The 25,150-nt window shown below is 35.3% G+C and overlaps 1 protein-coding gene across 1 annotated transcript; it reads left to right on the top strand.

Annotated features, from left to right (window-relative positions):
* LOC138881754 (uncharacterized) lies at positions 1–369 on the top strand. Its single transcript, XM_070162010.1, has one exon. The coding sequence runs from the start codon at positions 1–3 to the stop codon at positions 367–369; it is 369 nt and encodes a 122-aa protein (XP_070018111.1).
* Positions 370–25,150: the final 24,781 nt, after the last annotated feature.

The following is a 25,150-nucleotide window of genomic DNA, read 5'->3' as shown; positions in this document are numbered from 1 at the left end:
ATGGTCATTGAAGTTCAACCTCCATGGAAGATGAACTTTGATGGTGTTGTGCATCGTGGGGGAGCCGGGTCTGGCGTAGTATTTGTCACTCCCCAAGGTGAAATCTTGCCCTACTCCTTCACCTTGACACAACTTTGTTCCAACAATGTTGTTGAGTATCAAGCATTAATACTTGGGCTCGAAATGGCCGTTGATATGAAGCAATTGCAATTGCAAGTTTTTGGTGACTCCCAATTAGTGGTCAATCAGCTTTTGGGTAGTTACGAGGTTAAGAAGCCTGAACTACGCCCATATCATGATTACGCTAAAAAGTTGATGGGGTGGCTCGGTGATGTGACTATTCAGCATGTGCCAAGGAAAGAAAATTAAAGGGCTGATGCTTTAGCTGCTCTAGCTTCATCATTAACCCTGCTTGACCAAGCACAAGTTACCGTCTGCCAAAAATGGGTAGTATCGCCGCCAAATGAGGCTGAAGGTGAAGAAGACGAACTCAAGCATCTTGTTGCTATTTCTGAAGTTGAGAAAGAAGAATGGCGACAATCCATTATCGACTATTTATGCTATGGGAGACTTCCAGAAAATCCGAGGAAAAGGACTGAAATTCGCCGTCGTGCACCTCGCTTCCTTTACTACAAGGATACTCTATATAGAAGGTCGTTCGACGGAGTACTCTTACGATGCCTAGGAGAAGAAGAAGCTCTCCAAGCTTTGCAAGAGGCACATTCTGGGGTATATGGGTCACACCAGTCCGGACCAAAGCTCCACTTCCATATAAAAAGGATGGGATATTATTGACCAACAATGGTAAAAGATTGCTTGGACTACACTCGAAGATGCAAGGCTTGTCAAATCCATGCGAATTTTATTCATCAACCTCCTGAAGTGTTGCACCCGACTGTTGTATCCTGGCCATTTGACGTTTGGGGATTGGATGTTGTTGGACCACTACCAAAGTCCTTTGGTGGGCACCTATACATCTTGGCTGCAACTGACTACTTCTCGAAATGGGCTGAAGTTGTTGCTCTTAAAGAAGTAAAGAAGGAAAATATTCCAAGTTTCATCCGAGTAAACATTATTTATCGTTTTGGCATTCCTCGTTACATAATAACGGATAATGGAAAGCCATTCGATAATAGGTTGATGAACAAGATTTGTGATCTCTTTAGCTTCAAGCAACGTAACTCTTCGATGTATAATGCTGCCGCCAATGGTCTAGCTGAGGCATTCAACAAGACTCTATGCAACTTGTTAAAGAAAGTTGTCTCCAAATCCAAACGAGATTGGAATAACCATATAGAAGAAGCTCTATAGCCATATAGGACGACTCAACGCATGCCAACACAGGCGACTCCTTATTCACTTGTTTATGGATTTGAAATCGTCTTGCCACTTGAGCGTCAAATACCTTCATTACGACTGGATATTCAAGAAGGGATCACTGATGAAGAAAATGCTCGACTTCGATTAGAAGAGTTGGAAGCTCTTGATGAAAAGATATTGGAAGCTCAACAGAGTACGAAGACCCATAATTACTTCCCATAAAACTGTAGGGAAGTTCACTTCAAAATGGGATAGGCCATATGTCGTACAAGAAGCTTACTCAAGTGGGGCTTACAAACTGGTTGATGCAGATGGTACGAGAATCGGCCCTATAAATGGCAAGTTTTTGAAGAAGTATTATCCTTGAAGTTGCAACGCTCCTTGACGTACGAGCCTAAACTGCAAGTCATGATGCTCCTTGACGCATGAGCCTAAACTGCATGTTGCCACACTCCTAGCCCGCAAGAGTATAAACCGTGTATGGCCCAAGAAAAAAAGTCCGGTAGGTTGAAAATCTCGAAAGAGGCGGCCTAGGCAAAAGTTAGGACGTAAAAAAAAACTACACAATCTGAACTACGGTATGACTTGATCCTCTTCACCGAGGTACATAGGCAGCTTAGAGTTTCATTCTAAGTTCAGTCGCATAAGTTCAAAGATACATATTGGCCCAATTGTTGTTCGAATGAAGTATGAAGGAATGTAAGATCAAGCTGAAATGCCATCCTCCTACTGAACTTTGACCTCATTTGATTTAAAGGGGGCAACCTTCCATGGTAAATTGATATCTTCGATGGGCCGATTTTAGGAGGATGTCAAGTATTTGCATTGAAGTTCAGGGATTCTCTATATCTTCAGGTTCGCCAAACCTTCAAGTTTGTTGGTCTCCAAGTCCGCCCTCTGCCTTAAAAAAAGGGGAAGAGAAGAGAGACATCAAAAGGAAACACAAGTATAAGGAAAGGATTGCTTGGCACAACGTTTCAAATTCAGTGAGCCTTGAACTCAAGATATTTGTGAGAATATGGCTCTTAAATTTCGATTGATGGCAAGTAAAACATCTTCCGATCTCGAGGCTTCCATACCAAGATATGAATTTTTGTGAGACTGCGCAAACCTGGAATTGATGGCGTGGTGCAATATAAAGTTGATTTCAAAATATTATCTAGGACGATTCTGAAGTTGTTTGATTGAGAATTTTGGGTATGTTCTAAATCTGGAAGTCTAGTTTTCTTGAAATCAACAAAGTTGAAGTCTTGAAGTCCGTCGATCTTCAAGTTGAAGTCTTCAAATCCGTTGATCTTCAATTAGGCCCTCCAAGTCTCAAAAGTTGAAGTCTTCAAGTCCGTCGGTCTTCAAGTTGAAGTCTTCAAATTCGCTGATCTTCAAGTTGAAATATTTAGGCCCTCCAAGTCTCAAAGTTGAAGTCTTCAAGTTCGTCGGTCTTCAAGTGTCAGTCTTCAAATTCGCCGGTCTTAAAGTTGAATTGTTTAAGCCCTCCGAATCTTCGAGTTGAAGTCTGCAAAGTCCGCTAAATCTTCAAAGTTTTCCAAGTGTTCAAGTCGATGTCGTCTTCGAGTTGAAGCTTTATAACTTTCCAATCTTAAGGTGGACATATAAGTCCCTTTGCACCTTAAGTTGGCCTCGCCGATAGTCAAGCCACATTGAGAGTAATCTCTCCGATAGTCGGGCCGTTTTGAGAGTAATCTCTCCAATAGTCAAGCCACATTCTGTGGATATTTTGAGAGTAGTCTCTCCAATAGTCAAGCCACATTCTGTGGACATATAAGTCCCAATCTTAGGGTGGACATATAAGTCCCTTTGCACCTTAAGTTGTCCTCACCGATAGTCGAGCCACATTGAGAGTAATCTCTACGATAGTCAGGCCACAATGAGAGTAATCTCTCCGATAGTGGGGCCGTTTTGAGAGTAATCTCTCCAATAGTCAAGCCACATTCTGTGGACATTTTGAGAGTAATATCTCCGATAGTCAAGCCACATTTTGTGGACATATAAGTCTTCCAATCTTAGGGTGGACATATAAGTCCCTTTGCACCTTAAGTTGGCATCTCCGATAGTCAGCCGTTTTGAGAGTAATCTCTCCAATAGTCAAGACACATTCTGCGGACATTTTGAGAGTAATCTCTCTGATAGTCAAACCACATTCTGTGGACATATAAGTCTTCCAATCTTAAGGTGGACATATACCCTTTGCACCTTAAGTTGGCCTCGCCGATAGTCGAGCCATGAGAGTAATCTCTTCGATATTCGGACAAGGATGAGTACTCATCCCCTCACACCCCAAGATTGTCTTCTTCATGCGTGGATCATCTTGTTGAACAAGAACATATCTTTCTCTCTTTATCTACAAAAAAGGAAAAAAGACAACATAGAAAGCACAAGAAAAACAGAAAAAGTTACCTTCGCGTCAATGCTTTCGAGTCCACAAAACTAGACTCAATAGAGCTTGCGAATACTACAAATTGATATTTAGAGGGGAAGAACATACGTCTATATATACACATATGGGAAGGCATCGGACAATAAATTTGACGATATGGGATATTGCAATTGTTTTTCGAGTCGGATTCGGCTACTGCTTGTGTCTTCAAAGAAGAATTTGACTAGTAAAGGCGGCAACAGAAATTCGTTTCCAACATGGAAATCGAGTACGCATGTTTATTTCCCGGAATCTTATTAGAAACGAAGAAAACTACTTTGCAAAGAATATAAATTGCCAACAAATTTGTTTTGGATAGTAATTACGTGAATGTAATGAGACTACTACAAACTTCAATCATTATAGTTTTGTTTTATTCAAATATGAATTATCATTGATACTGTGAAGGCAAAGTGCAAGTTAGTTGTGGAAATTATCTCGTTCGAAGCTCTAGTTTGACACCTGTGTTTGGGACTTTACTGATACTTCAAGGCTTTGTCGTTAATAATTTATGCTCCGACAATATTTGAAGTAGGGGACATTTGTAGGCATTTAAATTTTAAATCCATAAAATAATTTGGATTATATTTTAAATTCAATATATATTAGTCCAAATAAATACTATGGGCTAATATAATTGGATTGATTATATAAGTCCAATACATGTGGGTTAAATAAATAAGTCTTAATTCATTGGGCTAGCCCATTTAGTTGGGCTAAAGTGATGAGCCCAATTCATTAAGCCCAAGATGTCATCTTCCTAGATGCCTAGTTTGGTGCCACGTGTCAAATGACGTGGCGCGCCAAGTCAAACGGAAAAGTCAATAGGACCATGCCACGTGTCAACATGACAAGGCATGTCGAGTCACACTGAAAGGCCAATAAAATCGCGCCGCGTGTGCAAGTGACATTTTCTGGCCAATCAAATGCGGCCATGTCACACTTCAATTTGATTGGTCGGAAAGAGTTTGTTTTTACCATGACTCCTTCCTTCCACAACTATAAATAGGGGTGTTCATAACTCAGAAAAAACACCAGAAGTTATAACAAGAAGCAAGAAAGAGCTCGTGGACCAAACGCTGCAAATTCCTCCGTAAGTTTCAAGCTTCAAGTTAAAGTTCAAGAAATCAAGTTCAAGCTCAAGAACGAAGAAGAAATCAATCTTAGGTTCAAGAACGAAGAACAAATCAAGGTCAAGTTCAAGCAATCAAGCTCAAGCTCAAGAACAAGATCATCGTTCGATGCAACAAGTACATATTCAAGATCAAGCTCAAAGGCCCTTGAATTTATTTGCTACTGAAAAGAAGAATCATAGGATTCATAGAGATTGTAACACTCAAATATTCAAAATAAAATACTACGATTGTTGCGATATTTTTCGGTCTTGATTTTATTTTCTCGACGTAATTTATTGTCAACAAAAGCCACATAAGAAAATAAAATACTATATATTAGGTAACTTAATAGCAACAATCAAAAATTTAAAAATATTTAATATTAGAAATAGAAAGAAAAGACGATTGAACTTGAGATTTAGATTAAAATTATGGTGAAACGCTCAAACTATGGATAAGACTATAAAATTAAAGTTTTACTAGATAAAAAACTAAAAATTGGATAACAAATTAAAACTAAGGAAATACAAAATAAATATCTCATGTGGGTAATTTTATGAACAAAAATTAAAGTCTATTTGTATCCTAACATTAAAAGAGAAAGAAAATTTAATTACACGTGATACAAAAACAATTATAAAAAAATTCAATAGATTTAAAATGTAATAATAAAAAAATTATCTATTAATATTTTAAACTAATTCAAAGTTATAACTTAAAATAAAATGTGATATTATATATTTTGTTTATTGGTAAAATATTAATGTAAAAAACTAATTAAAAATTCATAGTAGGGAAGAGGTTGTATAAAGAGGAAAATAGAGATAGTGTGAGAATATTTATACTTTAAATTAATTAAGTATAAGTATATTAAATAATTAAATGATACTCAAAAATATTATTGAAAGATTTAAATGAAAATAGAGTTCCAAGAGGATAAAAGTACAAAAATAAATAAATTTTAGGAATAAAATTTTTTATATTTATATATGTTTATCAAAAGGGTAATAAGCAAATTATCAAGTCAATTGGTATGCTAATAAAAGATCACATGAATATAACACTATTAAGTAATAGATAATGCAATAACTATAAGCAAAAGATTAAAGAGATAGTTATTTTGGGTGAAAATGTAGAAGGATAAGGCTTATTCGAATTTGCGGTGAAACATAAAGTGGTAGTAAAAATTTTGTTAAATAATATGCTCAAACAAGACATATCACAAACGTGATATGTTTAGTATTATTCAATATTGACCACAAAATAAAATACAAGCACTAAATCAAGGAGTTAGATTGTTATAGATATAAAATAAAAATATAAATAAAAAGAAATATGTTATTTGGAAGTTTTAAATTTTAAGGTAACTCCAATAACTCAAATTATAATTTGATATTTGTGTCTGCGCATCGCGCGGGTACTAATACTAGTTTTAATTTACAAGATGCTTGTAAATTAAGGTGAACCATGTCTGCAACTCATATTCCGTTGAAATTGTCTACCAGAATCGATGTGTAGAGGTGGATTTGTCCAATTCCATTGAATCGATGAGTAAAGGCTGTTTCTAATTTGGTGTTAGGTATTTATTTTTTGATTCAACTAATTCAAATTTGTGCTGCGAAATTATGAGTTTGGGTAAAGCGCATGGTCTTTTAGACATTTAATTACGTATATATTCTTAAGCACATATCGGTAAGAAGCTGTAGAACTCCTGCTACACATCCAGTTTTTGTTTTATAAAAGTATTTACTTTTTCTATTTTAAAAAAATTATCTTAGTTTAACTTGATACAAACTTCAATAAAGCAAAGAAAAAATTTAATATATATTGTTTTAAATATGTCATAATATTTATGTGGCCGTAAATTTTTTAAAATTATTAATTTGAAACCTGTCATAGCATTTGTATTGCAATAAATACTTTCTATTAAGAAAATATCGAAATATGTCAATCTTTTTAGAACATACTAACAAGGAGATAGCGCTATTTTTTTTGAAACAAGGGGAGTATTTGTTATATCGATTTCTATATATTTAGTTTTTTGCCATTTGCATCAATAGTTCGGCTCCGTCTAAGTTTAGACAAATAAGAAAAAATCACTTACAAATATTTTTTGCCATCATTAAAATATAAACATAAAATCACATGATTTTAAACTCATTTTATTGATCACGCGACACCATAGATATTTTATAATTTGATCTGAACAATGGTCAAGGTCTCGAATCTTGTACGTTAGGACTGAAAATAATCACATGGAATAGTGGGGTGGGGCCCTGTGCCTATTGGAATTTGGAAGTGGGAGATTATCCCTTACTTGAAGAAGGAGAATTGGTGGGGCCAGAAAATCACTAAGGCAATTCAATGATGATGATTGATGATCAAGATTTGATTTGACAGTGTTGTTTTCTTCTCCTCGTTATACTGAATTATTCGTCAGCTAGCAGCGTTTTTCTTGCCACGTGTCTTAGTCTAACGTTTGGAATCATTTGGTGGGCCCTATCTTTGCCGACCACCCACTTACGCTTGTCTCATTCCCCTTCTATTTCGTAGGGCTTATTTTTCCGCGGCCCGCCGCCGTCGCGTTCTGGTGCATGGATTAGGGGTGTACGTAGATTGACTTGGTTCGAAGTTTATAATTATCAAAATAAAAATTAATTATGCCGGGTTATTAAATTTAAAAATCAAATCAAATCAATAAAACTCAGATTTTTCGATCTCGATTTTTTCGGATTCTTTCGGATTTTCGGGTTATTCGAAATTTTTCGAGGTTTTTTTTCAGTAAAATCTTCGTAGAACAAATAGATAACTTGTACTCAAAATTTTTTTTTTAATTCAAATAAGATGCAACCATATAAAGTATTTTTCAGCAAAATAATATAAGAAGATATGAGATGCGTCATGACATTATCCTAAAATATTCAACAATAAAGACAAGTAATATAAATATTGCTAATTAAGAAGCCATAATAAAAAAAAACATAATTTATAAGTACTAAGTCGTGTTAAAATAAGTAGACTAATAAGAGAATTAATTACATGACTAAACGCTAAAGAAAAAATAAAAATAGATTACGCATTTTTATCCAAAATTATTGCAAAACAAAAAATAGATATTCAATACATTCTCATTCGTAGTATTGAATTAAATGTCTTTTGTTAACATTAGTATTAATTTTATTTGGATTTGGGTTTTTGTTAGCATTATTTAATTTACTAATATTAATGGCTATAATACTTATTGGAACATTCAAAAGTTCTAAGTCCAACCTTGAAAAAATACCTTAAAAGATAAAATTATGAAATTTTTTAAGAAATATTTATAAATTACATCACAATAAATATATTTATATATTAAATATATCTAAAAAATTTATATATGTAATGTCGGGTTAGTTTGGTTTCGGTTTGACTTTCTTTGATTAAAACCAAACCAAACCAATTATGGTCGGATTTTTTTTTTCCAACACCAAACCATAGTTACGTTTTTTTTTTCTCGGTTTGACTCGGCTTTTGGGTTGGTGCGATTTGTCGGTTTCCTTTGTACACCCCTAATATGGACCATAAAATATTTCATTTCCAATAATTTGATTTTGAATTGGTGGGCGGTTCGAAATTTGATTTTTTTTTTGTACTTCAAATAATAAAATTTATTACACCTAAATATGTACTATCATATATTCTATTTGTTTCAATTTAGATGACATATATCACTTATTAAAAGTTAATTTGACTATATTTTTAAACTAAATTGGATGAATTCAAGTCAATATTTTAAAATTAAATTTGAATATTCAAAAATTATACGAAAAATATTATAAGTTGTAATTTTTCTCATGTTAATATGACTGAAAAACATTTTTTAAAATATTTGTCAAACTTCACATAGTTTGACTCTTAATAACCAAAATGTATCATCTAAATTGAAACGGGGAGAGTAGCTATTGAGGATTAGTGGATGAATATAATTTCATTATCTTTAATTAAAACTCTTAAATTTGGTGTATGAAATAAATAAATAAAATATTGTAGAGAGCACTGGCGGCCCAACTAATTTTGTGGCCTAAAGACAAACTTTATAATGGGACTTAACTTTTTTATTTTTTTATTTTTTTAATTATTAATTTGAAATCTATTTTTTTTTAGCTTTTCTTAGATACAAAGTTATTAATAATTTTCTTATCATCAATAACTCATAATAAGTATTTCTCAATTGACAATATAGCTGATCCATTTAGCCTTTCTTGTGACATTATTATTCGTAGGTAAGATTTTATCAAATTTAATTTTGAAAATTTCTTTCCGCTGAAGCAACAGTAACATGAGTTATTAGCATTATTCCATAAGCAATTTAGGCATTTGGAAAAGAATTAAATCTTTTTAATTGATTAAGTGTATCAATTAAACTGCTATCTTCTAATTGTATTATTTTTCTTAATACTTTTAATTCAGAAAAAAAATCTAAACCGTCATTATCAAATTATTTATTATGCTTTAAGGAACATTCAAGATTAATGCAATATTTTTTAAAATTTCCAACATTTAGTGATCTTAGTTTTCACTGTCTAATAGAAAACTAAAAATATTTCCATATGCTTTGAATTGTTCAAATCTATTTTGAAGTAAAAAAAATAGTCTTGTCTATTATGTATAAAAGTAATCAACTCTAAAGGACTCTTCGAAAGATTTTGAGATTTCATTATCAACATTCGTATCAAATTGTAACTTTCTATATATCACACGTTTCTTACAAAATCGGGGTTCGATATTCATTTCAAATATAAATTTCTTAGTAGAAATCATAGTAGTTGCAAACCTTCTTCTATATATTTGTTAAAGAAATAAATCAAAAAATTTCACTTTATAGAATTATTTTTTAAACTTATACATAATTTATTAGGTGTAACAAAAAATAAAAAAACCCATAAATATGAAGTCTAAAGCGGTTGTTTTACTTGCTTTACGGAATGGCCGCCCCTAACACTTATCCTTTTACCGTGCCTTACGCGATTACAATCCAAATTTAACAAGATCCCAAGATACCAAATGAAAACCCAAGAAAATATATGCATAAACAAATAACTTTATATAATCTCCGTAAAACATTGGAAATTGGAACTATATTAGATTTCAAATGGCCTATTACATTACCAAATTGGCAATCTTTACTTGCGAAAGAAAATCAACAAACTAATACTAATATATAATCCAATATGCTACAAAAGAACAAAATGTAATTTAAAGTTTTGAACTTAGAAACAGGGAAAACTTTGGTGTTCTATGCAAACATTCTAACTATTAATACAATTTTTTTAGTGGAAATTGAAAAATAAGTTATATAATAATGAATAACTCTTTGATTGCGTTGCATGCATGGGAGTTGTTTCATAATATTCTGTGTACTCCCTTTCGTCAACAATAAGTGATTATTTTATCTTTTTATTTGGTTCAAAATAAGTGTCCATTTATATAATGAAAAAAAAATTAATTTATTTTTTCAAACATTTACCCTTATTTAATTTAAATACTCCAATGTGCAACGTTACAATTAATTAAGATTAATTTAGTGAATATATCTTTTTTCTCTAAGAGTTCATATTTTCTTAATGATAATGAAATTAAATAAGAGTCACTTATTATGAATAGGAGGGAGTAATAAATAGTGTCAACTGTGCCAGAAATGAAGACAACACTTATTAGTAAGACATTATGACATATCGGGTGTGTTTGGTATAAAGGAAAACATTTTCTGAAAAATATTTTTCAATTTTTCCATGTTTGGTTGGCTTAAATGTTTTGGAAAATATTTTCCTTATGAACTCATTTTCCTTCAATTGGAGGAAAATATTTTTTTATCAAAAGAAGGGAAAATATTTTCCAAAACTCCTTCTCAACCTTCCCCACCCCACCCCACCCCCTCTCCAAAAAGGCTTTTTTTTTTTTTTTTAAATTTCAGTTTTTCCGTTACCACCCACCCTACTACCCCCTCCACCCCACCCACACCCACCGCACATAAAAAAATTATTTTACCTTAATTTTTTTTTGTAATTTTAAATTTCTGTTTTTTTTCGTTTTCCTACACCACCCACCCCCCGCACAAAAAAAAATTTAAATATATTTTTTAGTTTTAATTTTTATTTACCAGTTTAAAGGTTCAAAATTTTACAAGTTTCAAAATTATGAGTTCGGAGGTTTATGTGTTTGAAGTTTACGGGTTCGAAATTTCGCGGTTTTGAAAATTTAGCGGTTCGAACGTTTATGAAATTTGTGGGTTCGGAAGGTTGTTGGTTTGAAAGTTTATAGCTTCATGTTTATTATATCTAAATTTTTTATGAATACTCTTGAGAAGTTATTTTTTTTAATTTGGGTATCAAACACCGAAAAATGAATGAAAAATATTTTTCCACGGAAAGCATTTTCAGTTATACCAAACACATCCATCATTAGCTAGAAAATATACTACACACGTTAAATAGGAGTATTATATTAAACTTTGGAATTAAGTGAGGCGGCAATTTCACTAACCACTAATTATTAGTCAAACACATGTCAAGGAAAGGCCTAACAATGTTCTTTCTATGTTTATGTTTGACGAAAAAGCAACTAACATATGATAGCAATAATAAGTACAATATAACTTAATGTAACGTCTTAGCCCACTAATAACGGTTTTAAAACGCATTACTAAAATCAAAGACTTATTTATCAATATATTTACTATCTTTCTCGTATTTTATTTATGTGTGATTGGCCTAGAGTGTTACATACACCCTCCCCTATAAAGTCAACGTCCCCACTAAAGTTTTCCCCATTATTATTTAAGGTTGCACGAAATAACCATGTTACCACATATAACAACACAGCCACTAGTAATATATCACTACTTTCTAGTTAGGACAACAAAATCATGGTTACCTAGTCAGACACTTGATTGTACTATGCTTATCCTATGGGTACGTGTTGTTAAATTACCTGTCGTGTGAACAAACTAGCTAGGATTGCATTTTGTCGTTAACATTATTTTAGGCGTACCTAAAATCATTTATATGTCGTTTATATTTCTTTGATGTGAACACGAACAATATTAATTTATTAAAGATGATATGATATTGCGGTTTGAAAGAAGAGGCCACTGGTAAAATTACATGACATCCACTTGGATATGTCTTTGCTCAATCAATTACAAGTCAAGCTTGTCAAAATGCTACCTGTTGAAACAAGGCACCGTGATTTGCTCCTTCAACGAACTATTATTTTTTATTAAATATAAATGACTGCGAAGAGATCGCAAGTCACTAGTTTGGCTTATCTAGTCGATGAAAAGCTGTTTATTTTCACGAACATGTCTTTTTTTTTTAAAAAAAAAAAAACAAGAAAGATATACTTTTACTAACTTAAACATATTCTCATAAATAAACGTAACCGTGAAAGTCCTCTATGGATAGTCTCTCGTTCAATGGATCAAAGTTACGCCGCGAATAATATATTGATGACTTTCAAGAACTCTTATTGACGGAGTTATTTGCACTTTGATATCGACTCATTAGATCCTGAGGTTGAAAAAGGTCCCAAGGGTTCAGTTGTTCGCTGATTTAAGTGGTATGTGAGTTGGGTTTAATTTAAAATGTCTTTCGATTAATATCATACAGTACAAACATAACAACAACAACAACAACAACAACAACAACATCCCAGTATAATCCCACAAGTGGGGTCTTGGGAGAGTAATATGTACGCAGACCTTACCCATACTCCGAGGGGCAGAGAGGATGTTTCCAGGAAACCATAGGATCAAGAGACAATATATTAGTACTATCAATAAACTCATAATAAATAACATAAAATAAAAAAATAACAACAATATAAGAAATATAGGAAATAGGAAAAGGATGGAGAAAAGGATGTAAGGTATACTAATATCCAACAGATACAGCCCTGCATCAGTAGCTGATCAGTAGCATCCTAAGACTAACTCCTAAACGGCTAGTCTCACTCTAGTGCGCTGTAGTAATATTCACAAACTACCCTCTAACCTACAACCTTAATGCTCGACCTCCACAATTCCCCGTCAAGGGCCATGTCCTCAGAAATCCTAAGTCGTGCCATGTCCTGCCTGATCACCTTCCCCCGATACTTCTTAGCTCTCCCTCTACCTCTCCTCGTGCCCACCACAGCCAGTCGCTCACACCTCCTCACTGGTGCATCAGTGCTCCTCCTCTGAATGTGCCCGAACCATCTGAGCCTTGCTTCCCGTATCTTGTCCTCCATGGGGGCCACACCCACCTTCTCTCGAATATCTTCATTCCTAATCTTGTCCATCCTTGTATGCCCGCACATCCACCTCAGCATCCTCATCTCTACTACTTTCATCTTCTGGATATGTTAATTTTTAACCGGCCAATACTCGGCCCCATACAATATAGCAGGCCTAACCACTGCTCTATAAAACTTACCTTTTAGTAACGGTGGCACTTTCTTGTCACACAAGACTCACATTGCTAACCTCCACTTCATCCACCCCACCCTTATACGATGTGTGGCATCCCCGTCGATCTCCCCGGTCCCCTCAATAACTGACCCAAGGTACTTGAAACTACCCCTCTTAGGGATGACTTGAGAGTCGAGCCTCACTTCCACTCATGCTTCTGTCGGCTTGGCCCCAAATTTGCACTCGAGGTATTCCATCTTCGTCCTGCTCAGCCTGCAACCTTTAGACTCAAGGGCATATCTCCAAACCTCTAGCCTCTCGTTGACGCCGCGTCGTGTCTCGTCAATTAGGACTATGTCATCAGCAAATAGCATGCACCATGACACCTCCCCTTGAATATGATGCGTTATGGCATCCATCACTAGGGCAAATAGGAAAAGGCTGAACGCAGACCCTTGGTGCAACCCCGTAACAACCGGAAAATGGTCGGAGTCGCCTCCTACTGTCCTAACCTGAGTCTTAGCTCCATCATACATGTCTTTAATCACCCTAATATAGTTAACCGGGACCCCTTTAACCTCTAGGCATCTCCATAGGACCTCCCTAGGAACCCTGTCGTATGCTTTCTCTAGATCGATAAACACCATGTGGAGATCCTTCTTCTTATCCCTGTATTGTTCCATCATCCTCCTAATAAGGTGGATAGCTTCTGTGGTAGATCGCCCCGGCATGAACCCGAACTGGTTATCTGAAACAGACATCGTCCTTCGCATTCTCATTTCTACCACTCTCTCCCAGACTTTCATGGTATGACTCAGTAATCCCCTATAGTTGTTACAGCTCTGAACATCGCCTTTGTTCTTATACAGCGGAACCATTGTACTCCACCTCCACTCTTCAGGCATCTTATTAGTCTTGAATATAACATTAAATAACCTAGTAAGCCATTCCAAGCCTGCTCTACCCACACACCTCAAAAGTTCAACCGGAATTTTGTCTAGCTCGGTAGCTCTGACCCTCCTCATCTTATGCATTGCCTCCATGACCTCATCGACCTTAATGTCCCTACAATAACTTAATTCATGGGGGCTGTTGGCATTGCTCAATTCACCTAGCACAATATCCCGATCCCCTTCTTCATTTAGAAGTTTGTGAAAGTAGGTCTGTCATCTCCTCTTAATCTGGTCATCCCCCATCAAAACTTTGCCGTCATCATCTTTTATGCATCTCACTCGGTCCAGATCCCGAGCCGTCCTCTCTCTCACCTCAGCGAGTCGGAATAACTTCTTCTCCCCTCCTTTGTTCCCTAGTTCCTCATACAGATGAGCAAAAACTATCGTCTTAGCCTCCATTACTGCCATCTTCGCCTCCTTCCTAGATACCTTATATCTCTCAATGTTCGCTCACTTATCCTCCTCTCCAGAGCTCCCTACGAACCTCAGGTACGCCGCCTTCTTCGCTTCCACTTTATCTTGGACAAGTACATTCTACCACCAGTCTCCTTTGTGGCCACCAGTGCAGTCTGAAGATATCCCTAACACCTCTCTCGCCGCCTTCCTTATACAATCAGCCGTCGTCGACCACATAGTGTTTGTGTCTCCACTACTTCTCCAAGCTCCCATTGCCGATAACCTTCCTTCCAAATCCTGAGCTTTATCCTTAGTCAAGGCGCCCCACCTAATCCTCGGACAACCTCGTACTGACCTCTTCTTCCTCCTTATCCTAATACCAATGTCCATCACCAAAAGCCTATGTTGCGTTGCTAGGGTCTCACCTGGGATAACTTTGCAATCCTCGCACAACCTTCTGTCGCATCTCCTGAGGAGGAGATAGTCAATCTGAGTCTTCGCCACCGAACTTTTGTAAGTTACCAAATGCTCATCCCGCTTCGGAAAACTTGAGTTCGCAATCACTAGATCGAATACCTTGGCAAAGTCCAACAGCGAAGTGCCCCCTCCGTTCCGCTCCCCGACACTAAAGCCGCCATGCACCTTAGTATAACCAACTGCAGACAACCCAATATGACCATTGAAATTTCCTCCTATGAATAACCTCTCCGAAGGCGGAATACTACGAACGATGTCATCCCAGCTACCAAAAACTTCCCGAACTACATTGACCTGATTCCTGTTTAGCCCAGGATATGTAGGAAACCTTTGAAGCAAAGGTTCGGTCAAATCTTTTTCAAAAAATGCTTCACACGGAGTACTCGGATGGGCAAAAATCGCTCGCTTTATCTTTGCACGAAAACCCTTCGTGTATCCGGGCAAAGAGGGGCAGCTGTAAGCACGTGATTTTTGCCCTATATGAGAATTACTCCCAAAAAATCCAAAAATAAAATGATTTTTCTTTGGTGTGCAATTTTGTGATATTTTGTGATATTTTGAATAATTATTTGTATTTGTTTGTGCGTGTTTATTTGATAAATTAATAAAAAATACAAAAATATGTCGCATTTTGCATATAGGATTTAATTCTACAATTGTAAGTAATTAAATTTGTTTTACAAAAATTAAAAAATTACAAAAATAGGCATCGTTTGCATTTTTAGCATTTAATGTCCAAATATACAATTTTATGCTTAATTAATACTTAATTGTGCGTTAATTGTTATTGGGAGTTAATTTGCGCTTTTATAACTTAATTTAGTTCTTAATAATAGTTTAAGTATTTTTATAATTTAGTTTTAGAAAAATAAAAGAAGAAAAGAGAGCGAAAATATAAAGAAAGTCGGAATTGGGCCTCTTCTTCGATTTCAAGCCATAGGCCCAAAAAATGGCCCAATCTTCCCTACGACCCAGTCCATTTCGAACTGGGTCGACCCAGTCCATAACCCAAAAGACCCAATACCCCTATCTTGCATTTCAAAGACACAAAACAAAACAAAAAATAAAAGGAAAACCCTAAAAACTAAGGAAAGAGATCCGCCCCCCCCCTATTTCCTTCTTCTTCTTCCTCAAGCTTCAAGAAAGCCAACAATGGCCACCCTATCTTCTTCCTCTCCAAAACCTCTCCCACGATCCCCCATTAAATCCGACCACCCATGGCTACATCGTCTTCATCTCCTTCTTCTTCGTCCGAATTCCCTAGCCCTATCCGCCATTGACGAGGCTCGACGAGCTCAAGCTTGAGCTCGACGTCTATGGCTGACCATGTTGCTTCTTTTCCTCCTTACGAACACGTCAAGCTACTGCTGTGGTTGCTTAGCTCTTTTCCGTCCAAACACCACCTACGAACGACCCCCAACCACGCCGGAACAACACAAAGCGAACCAAGATGCCATGTCGTCGTCCATCGCTGCTCCGACTTGCTTCCGCTTCTCGTCGTGTTTAGCTACCCCGACGTTGTCACTGCTGCTTCTCTTCTCCGTCCAGCTCCCCGCCACTGCTGCTCCTTTCCTTCCGTCTTCTTCGTTTTGGTCGAGGCTCGACAAGTTCGTTGTTTGTTTGGTCATTGTTCGTCGTTCGTTTCAATCCGGTTAGTAGTTTTTGAATTTTATTTTGTCCGTTATTTTGTTTTGATATTTTCGAATCTAAAATCAACAAATGTTTGTTTTGTTTATCGTTTGAATTAATTTTTAGTTCATGTTCATGTGTTATTTGTTAAATCAATTTTCAGATTTTAAAATGGAAGTTTAATTAGTTGTTTTCATGTTTATTTCATGTTTGTTGTATTGTTTAAGTAAGAATTTGTTAGTTTGATGTTTGTTAGATTCAAATTGAAATTTAATTAATTGTTTCTTCAATTTGTTTCATGTGTTTATGTATTGTTAGAAATTGTTAATATTGTTAAGTTCAAGTTTAAGTTCATAATTGTTTCTTCGTCGATCTTGTTATTTGTTTAAAGAATTTAGTTGTATTAAAGGAATATATTGTTTTAATCGTTTAATCCGTCATGTTTGTTGTCTTAAAATAGATTCATTCATGTTCATACTTTGTTTGGATGATCTTGAATCCGAATTTTGTATAGTTTGATTTCTTGTTTACCATTTATGATTATTGCTTGAATTGTTCTCATAATCTTGTTTAAAGTTTAATATAAGAATTGTTTGTTGTAATGTTGTTAGAGTTGATTTTAAGTTCAATATGATTGAATTTAGAAATCTTCATACTTTGTTTGTTGTTGTTGTTGAATCCGAAAATAGGATTGTTTGTTGCTAAAATATTGTTCAATCAAATTTTAGTTGTTCTTGGTTGTTCAATTTGTGTTCATGTGATTTGTTGTTGAAATGTTGTTAAAATCATGTTCATGTGATATTGTTGTTATGATGTTCATCCATGTTCATATTGTTGTTTGAACATTGTTAGAAATTGATCATATTGTCTATATTTTGGTTATGTTTGATTAAATGATGTGTTATAGCTGATGGGTAATTTGGTAAATTTGTAGTACGTTCAGGGGTAGTTTGGTAATTTCAGTAAGGTTGGAGGGGGTAGTTTAGGAATTGTACATTTTGTAATTGTTTATTTGAAGCATGGGGGACAAAATGAAATGGGGTGGGTTGTGATATGATTATTTAATATAAAGGGGGGACAAGATTTAAATTAAAGGGGAATCTTGCATTATTTTAAATAAAGCATGGGGGACAAAATATAATGGGGTGGTGTGATATGTTTATTTAATATAATGGGGATGAGTGGGAAGATAATGGGTTTGGTAGAGAAAATGGGTTGATTTTAATTGATTAAAAGGTTTATGGGATGTGTTATATATGTGAAGTCTTGAAGACAAATAAAAGGGGGGAAGAAAAAAAAAAACAGAGAGAAAAAAAAAAGATTGAAAAAAAGCTGAACATTTATTCCGAAAAAAAAAAACATTGAAACTCTCAAGAAAAGAAAAAACATACAAAGAAAAAAAAATTTTGAAAATTAGAAGAGAAAGTAGTACACACCTGAGAAATATTCTGGTATACAGGTGTAGAAATTAAGGGTTGAAGATTAACTAGCCTTTCAAAAATCTGAAAATTTCCTTTGGTTTCTGTCCATTATTTTCGGCATTCCTGGATTTTATTTTGAATTTTTCAAAGCTGTCACTGGGATTTTCGTTGACTGGTTATTGCTGGTTATTGTTGCTGTTGCTGTGTTACGTATTACGTTGCTGACTTTCTTCTTCTTATATTGACAATATCAGGTACACAACTGTAATTTTGGCATTTTGTAAGCTGAAATGAAGAATGGAGTGTTAAATTTTTAATTTAGTTTAATTTAATTTTTGTATTGTATTTAGGTTATTCATGTATTATTATTCTGTAAATCACTGTCATCGGCATAACTAGGCATATTATAGCGACGTATTAAATAACGCCTTTACCAGATTATTAGGAAATATAGTTAAGCCTGATTATTAATTAAAATTGTTTAAATAAAAAAAAATAGAAGAAATAACGTAAAAATGGCGTTATTGAATCAGTTTGGCAAAAATTAACTAAGTTCCTTATTCATAAGGTTTTTCGTCAACGATAAGTTAATCCGAATCATGTAGTCAATTTCAGTTATAACATGAATTAGTTTGCAAACAAGTATTAGGACATGATGAATTAAAACAAAGTTAGTTAATGTTAAATTGTTTAAATTTTTAGAAATATGATTTAGTACTCAAGTTTTTGTTTTTATTTCTTTCAATTTTCAGTATTTGCAAATAATTAGTTTCAATAAGCTTAAGTCTTACTAATAATTTGAATTTTAATCCAACTATGGGATAATTAGTTTTTATTTTTTATTTTTTTACTTTCCGATAATTCCATGTTGTATCTATGATTATAATTTTATTATTTTCTGCTAATATTTGTTTTTCTCTTCTATTTAATATGTCACTTTCAAGAATGTAGATATTGATTTTATATTTATAAAAAAAAAAACTTAGTAATAATAAAAAAGGGTAGTCATTAGGGATATTATTAAAGGAGTTCGCTAAAAATAAATAGATGTAAATAATACAAATGTATAGGATTCTCCATTCTCATTTATTTATTTAATTATTAAAAAAAATTACTTAGAATTAGGGATGGATTGTTTAGTGAATTTCACTTCCTTCCCCAAAGATGATGACGCGTTAGACTCTTTAGGCGCGATTTAATTAATTTTACCTTCTTAAACTCGGATGCGCATTTCATGCGACCCAAATCTAAATCCTAAAACATCAAATAAAATATGTTTCGTATTGTGGGTGCATTTCATGTGACACAATCCAAAGATATGTTTTAAGCGATGTTCACATTCCTAAAAAATAATAATTATAATAATAAAGCGGTAAAAGATAAAATTTGCACATGGTTCATAATTGTATTAAAAATCAGATAAATAAGCCGAATATAACAGTTGAGCGACCGTGCTAGAACCACGGAACTCGGGAATGCCTAACACCTTCTCCCGGGTTAACAGAATTCCTTATCCGGATTTCTGGTACGCAGACTGTAATATAGAGTCATTCTTTTCCTCGATTCGGGATTAAAATTGGTGACTTGGGACACCCTAAATCTCCCAAGTGGCGACTCTGAAATAATTAAACCAATCCCGTTTCGACTGTCCTTTAATTGGAAAAAACTCCCTACGCACCTCGCGGTGCCGGAAAAAGGAGGTGTGACAGCTCTGGCGACTCCGCTGGGGATTTAACCCAGAACCAGTGGTTCAGGGTTAGAAATTCGAGCTCATATAAATTGTTATATTTGGTTTTATCTGATTTTTACATGTTTGAGCCTAATGTGCTAAATGTTGCTTTTACCGCTTTGATATTACGTGAACTGTGTATAAACTGTGCCGAAACCCATCTCCTCTCTGAGTCTTCTAAATCATGAAGAAGGGTGTACTTCGTACGACTTCTTTTCTGTATAGTGTAAAATCCCAATTTAGAACGAGGTTCGGACAAGTTGCTAAGCCGGTGAAGCTTCTGTATTCCCGGTACGCTACCCCCCCTCGGCTCGAGCTGTCCGCTCGGGTAAGCCAGGTCTAGAACAAACACCCAGGTTCTGAACCTAGTATAACAAAGCCACATGCCAGATCCCTAGTAGGAACGTTTGTTTGCATCACGTGCATCTGACTTTGGAGGCTCAACACAGGGGTTGGGTCTGTCTAGGACAGGTGCACCAAAAATGAAAATGACCATCCTGATGCATCTTACTTGTTACTACTTGCGCATTAATTTAATTAGGACTTGTGTGTTGACTGACTTGTGAATATCAGGAATAATATTTTGAAATTGAAAAAAAGAAATAGCGGTTAGGGAATTGATTGTTTATTTTGAAAAGAAAACAAATGCCCAAATACTGTCAAAACTCTGCCGAAATTTTGAGAAAAAAAAAATAAAAAAAAATGTCTTATTAGTTTGTTTTATTAAAGCTAAGAAAAAAAAAGAGTCGTTGTTGTGTTTTATTTTTTAAAAATAAAAATAGAAAAAATATATAGTTTGTCTTGCCATGAAAATGAAAATGAAAAAGAGTCTTATTTTTAAAATGATTTTTTTTATTATTTATTTGCTTATGAAAATGCAAAAAATAAAAAAAAATAAAAAAGTCTTTCATTATTTGTCGCAAATATATAAATCCGAAAAGTTTTTTTTATTTCCAAAAAATATATATATCTTTATTTGTTGCAAAGAGTATTTGTCTTGCCAAGAAAATTCAAAGTAAAATTCCAAAAAAAGATATGTCTTGCAAAAAATAATATAAATATCTTTATTTTCCATTGTTGATAAAACAAAAATAATAAAAATGTTTTCTTTTTTTAAAAAAAAAAAAATCCGAAAATATTTTGATACTTCTTTCAAAATTGAAAAGAAAATTCAAAATTCAAAAAATATTTTTTAGAAGCATTTCTTTTATCAAAAGTAAAATTCCAAAAATATTTTTTTTTCTTTAGAATAAGAAAAAAAAACAAATGGAAATTCAAAAAAAAAAAAACTTCCTTTTACTTTCGAAATTCTCTAAGTTTAAATCAAAAGAAAAGGAATTTTTACAAGTCTTTCTTTCAAAAAGAAATCAATCAAAAAAAAATATATATACTTCCTTTCTTCTTTTGAAGCAGTTCTTTCACAGTTCCAATTAAAAAAAAATATTAATTCATTTACTTATTCGCGAGGCCCGAACTACGCGGGTTTGATTCTCACCGGATGTGAGATACGTAGGCAACCCTCATCGGGTCCAACCCCCTTTTTTGCTAAAATAGTCAAAAACAAAAAAAATAAATAAAAAACGTGTCAAAATTTTTTATTTTGTCATAAATAAGTCTAGTGGTGTCCAACCTTCCCTTTTGCTAAAATAGCCAAAAAAAATATGTCAAAATTTTAATTTTGTCATAGAGAAGTCGGGTGACGCTGTTTTATGAAGACATAGCCGAATGTTCCCGAAAGGGACGCCGGGAGGCTGACTTTGCATAAACAGCCGCCTTTGGGTCATTTTTAAGATTTTGACCAGTTGACCCACACAGCCTTAAAAATCTTCGTCCCCGAGGCGTTGAAAGGCCGTGTTTGCAATATTGACTTTTCTAATTCGAAAAGTGATAAAAAGAGTCATAAATAAGTCGGGTGATGCTGTTTTGTCAAAAATAGCCGAATGTTCCCGAGAGGGACGCCGGAAGGCTAACTTTGCATAAACAGCCACTTTTTTTGGGTCATGTTTAGGATTTTGGTCTAGTTGACCCACACAGCCCTATAAATCTTCGTCCTCGAGGCGCTGAAGGGCCGTGTTTATAACATCAGGTTTTTAGTATAATTTGAAAAAAAAAGAGTCAACGGTCAGGTGAATACCGTTTGGATTTTTTTTAGTCAAAATAACCCGAGCCAACTTCGGCCGCGTCTTGAACCGTTCTTGCCGAAATAACCTTAGAGTATCTGTCAGTTGTCGAAAGGTTATTTTCGTAAAAGAATGGACAAGTGTGTAAAGTGTCATAAAATAATCCTCCCCGGCCTCAAATTCATGTGAAAGTTGGAAGGGGCCACATTTGCAAAAATAACCGTTTGGTTGCATTTGTCAAACGGGGAAAGAAATTGGCCGTTTGTAAATCTTTTAATTAGAATATGTGGGTTGTTTGATTTTCCAGCTTGTAGGTCATCTTCAAACCTTTGAAACTCAGTTTGTTTTAACATGAAAATTGAAAAAAAAATGTTTAGCATTGTTTATCTTTTATTGGGTCCGAACTACGCTCGGTCTGATTCATGCGGGGTCATGATACGTAGGCAATCTCCATAAGATTCGACCACCACCAAAATAAAAAAAATATAAAAAAATATAATAATAAATAAATAAAAGAGAGTGTGGAAGATTTTCAGGGGGCACAATTGTCTAACTGCTTAGGTACATTGTATCTCTGATACATGATTGTCTGTCCAATGCCCTAACACTAACGTTATGGCTTCCCTTTGATGTGTCCATATATAGAAAGTGGTTGGTTGTGGTAACTCCTCCCTGCAAAGCAAAATCAAAGGACAATGGCTCAGAACCGCAGAACCGAGTGGATCGGTACTGATGACCGACAACAATTGGTCGAACAGAACAACAGGTTGGTAGAAGAAGTGAAAATGCTGAGACAGCATGTGGCAGACATGTATCAGGCATGGATAACGGGAAAAGCACCACCCCCTCCACCTCCAAGCCTCTTGAACTCGGTCATTTCCCAAGCACCCAACACCATAATGGAAGATTCTCCATACTCTCCATCCCAACCCATTTATGGCAGCTTTCCCAGCTATCCGAGTAGCTCCATCACTCTTCAATGTTTCTCCGCTCCCCAACACCACTTCTTTCCCCGTGACCTCAAAAGCCATACCTCACTTCCCAGGTACCCGACTCCACGAAATGCTTACCCACCCATACAAGCCTACCAAAAGCCATCTGGATCAAGTTTCCGGCCCTGTCAACATGCAAGAATGAAGAGGTTGCTGAAACGAGAAAAGGCTCTCACCCCTATCGGGGTATCTTATGCCAGTCTGTTTGAAAGGCTAAGGCATGCTGGCTCGATTGAACCACTCCCCGCATGTACTCCAAATCCACTTGCAAGGAGCTTTGATCCGGCAGCGCGATGCGCCTACCACTCCAATGTCATAGGGCACAACATTGAGAGCTGTCATAGTTGGAGAAGGGAAGTAGAGAAAATGATCCGAGAAGGGCGGGTTGTGATTAATAACAGTGACATGGAGCACTCGAACCCCCTCGAGAACTTGCCGACGGAGGTTGATGAGATTGAAGCTGGTAATGGTCTCGGCAGTATTGATGCAAAGCTCAGTGGCTAAAATGCCAATTTTGATAAAGTGGGAGGACGTTTCGTTCCTTGGTCAGCAAGAGAGAAGCTTGTGGTGGCTCATTTTGTTGTCATTTCTGTTGTTCGGATTATTAGGGTTATAAGTCGGATGTTGTCTTGTCCAGTTTGTTTTAGGATTTTGTTCTGGAATTGTTTTGTTTGTTTTGTTATTTAAACCATTTCACCGGTAGTCTAATACAAAATCCGGTCTTTTATTATTTCCAGTCATCTTTTTGTTTAGTCCTTTTATCATTTTTGTTCAATGCCGATTCTAGGGACATGACATGCGCACCCAGTTTGGGCCTAGTCTTAAAAGTTAATCATAAAACCCTGAGAAGGTGATCAAAGCATTTAAAGGAAATAAGAACGGTTTGAGATTATTTGGAGCCCGAGTCATGTGGAACTGGGGCAAACACAAAGAAAACCGTTAAATAAAGATTCGCCTAAATTGGCATGAGGGTCGTTCATAATAAAAGAGAATGAGAGTGTCGCCCAACGGTGCTTTAGAAGTGACAAATGAACAAACATATGTTTAACATAATTGTCAAGCCCAGCACCGTCGGAAGAGACTATAAATCTATTGTTTGTTGTGTTGTTTGCATTTGGCATGTTTTGAAGACTGGAATGACGAAGGCATTTTGTTCTGCTACCTAAACACTTTATCCTTCGTTACCCCTTTTTGAGCCTTACTTATTTTTCTTTCATACCCCTCATTCGGAATCAGTAAAAACGACTAGAAAACGCGAGCATGGCATGAAAACAAAAAAAAAAAAGAAAGTCAAATGAAAAAAGAGGAATTGGGAACTACGTTTGACCTGATTCCTCAAAGAGGATACGTAGGCGCTTCACGGCTCGGTCATAGTTTTGAAAAAATATAAATCAATCAAGTAAAATATCCCCAAGCAAGAAACTGGGGCAAAAGTTGCGTTTGTGGTAAATAAATCTAGTTCCGAAAGTTGTAACTAATAACCCAGAATTAATGCATTTTTGAGCCTTTAATACCCTTTTTTTTCTAGCCCTATCCAAAACCCACATTACGGTCCAAAGAAAGACCTTCTGACCAGTCTTCAAAAGATGCCAAGTCAGACAAATGAGAGTCTTACCGGCGAACATAACATTCTGTTCCACAGCAGAAAGGACTCTAATCTCCAGCAGAGAGAGTCATACCGGCAACACTCCAAATCCCCAGTTGGAAAGTGATACAAATGAGAGAGTCATATCGGTGAAAACCTTCACAGGCACCATCAGGCGATGAAAGCTGAGAGAAGAACAAAAAATGAGAGAGACTTGATAGTAAAAACCCTTTGGGCACTACAAGTCGAATAAGATTAAGAATCCAATGGGGAATCGCCAATTGAAGATCTTGAAAGATGATTGACGGTAGAGGATAGGCCACATACGCGTGTCATGGCCATTAGAGTCGGTATCTGCGTTTGATAGGTTTTTATTTATAGTTTCTTTTGTAAAAGAGTCATCATTTCCTTTGTCTTTTGTTTTGTATCTTTTATCTTTCTCCTTTCATAAAAAATTTTCCCCAATAGAGTTTGTCCGGTCAGAACAAGTATGAAATGACTTCAAAATATGTCATCAGCTTCCCAATTATACAAAATGAGATCTGACTAGT

The sequence above is a fragment of the Nicotiana sylvestris genome, chromosome 11 (assembly GCF_000393655.2).
Source record: "Nicotiana sylvestris chromosome 11, ASM39365v2, whole genome shotgun sequence".
Classification (NCBI taxonomy): domain Eukaryota; kingdom Viridiplantae; phylum Streptophyta; class Magnoliopsida; order Solanales; family Solanaceae; genus Nicotiana; species Nicotiana sylvestris.
Note: the sequence above shows the minus strand (reverse complement) of the source record. Positions and strands in the feature narration are given on the sequence as shown.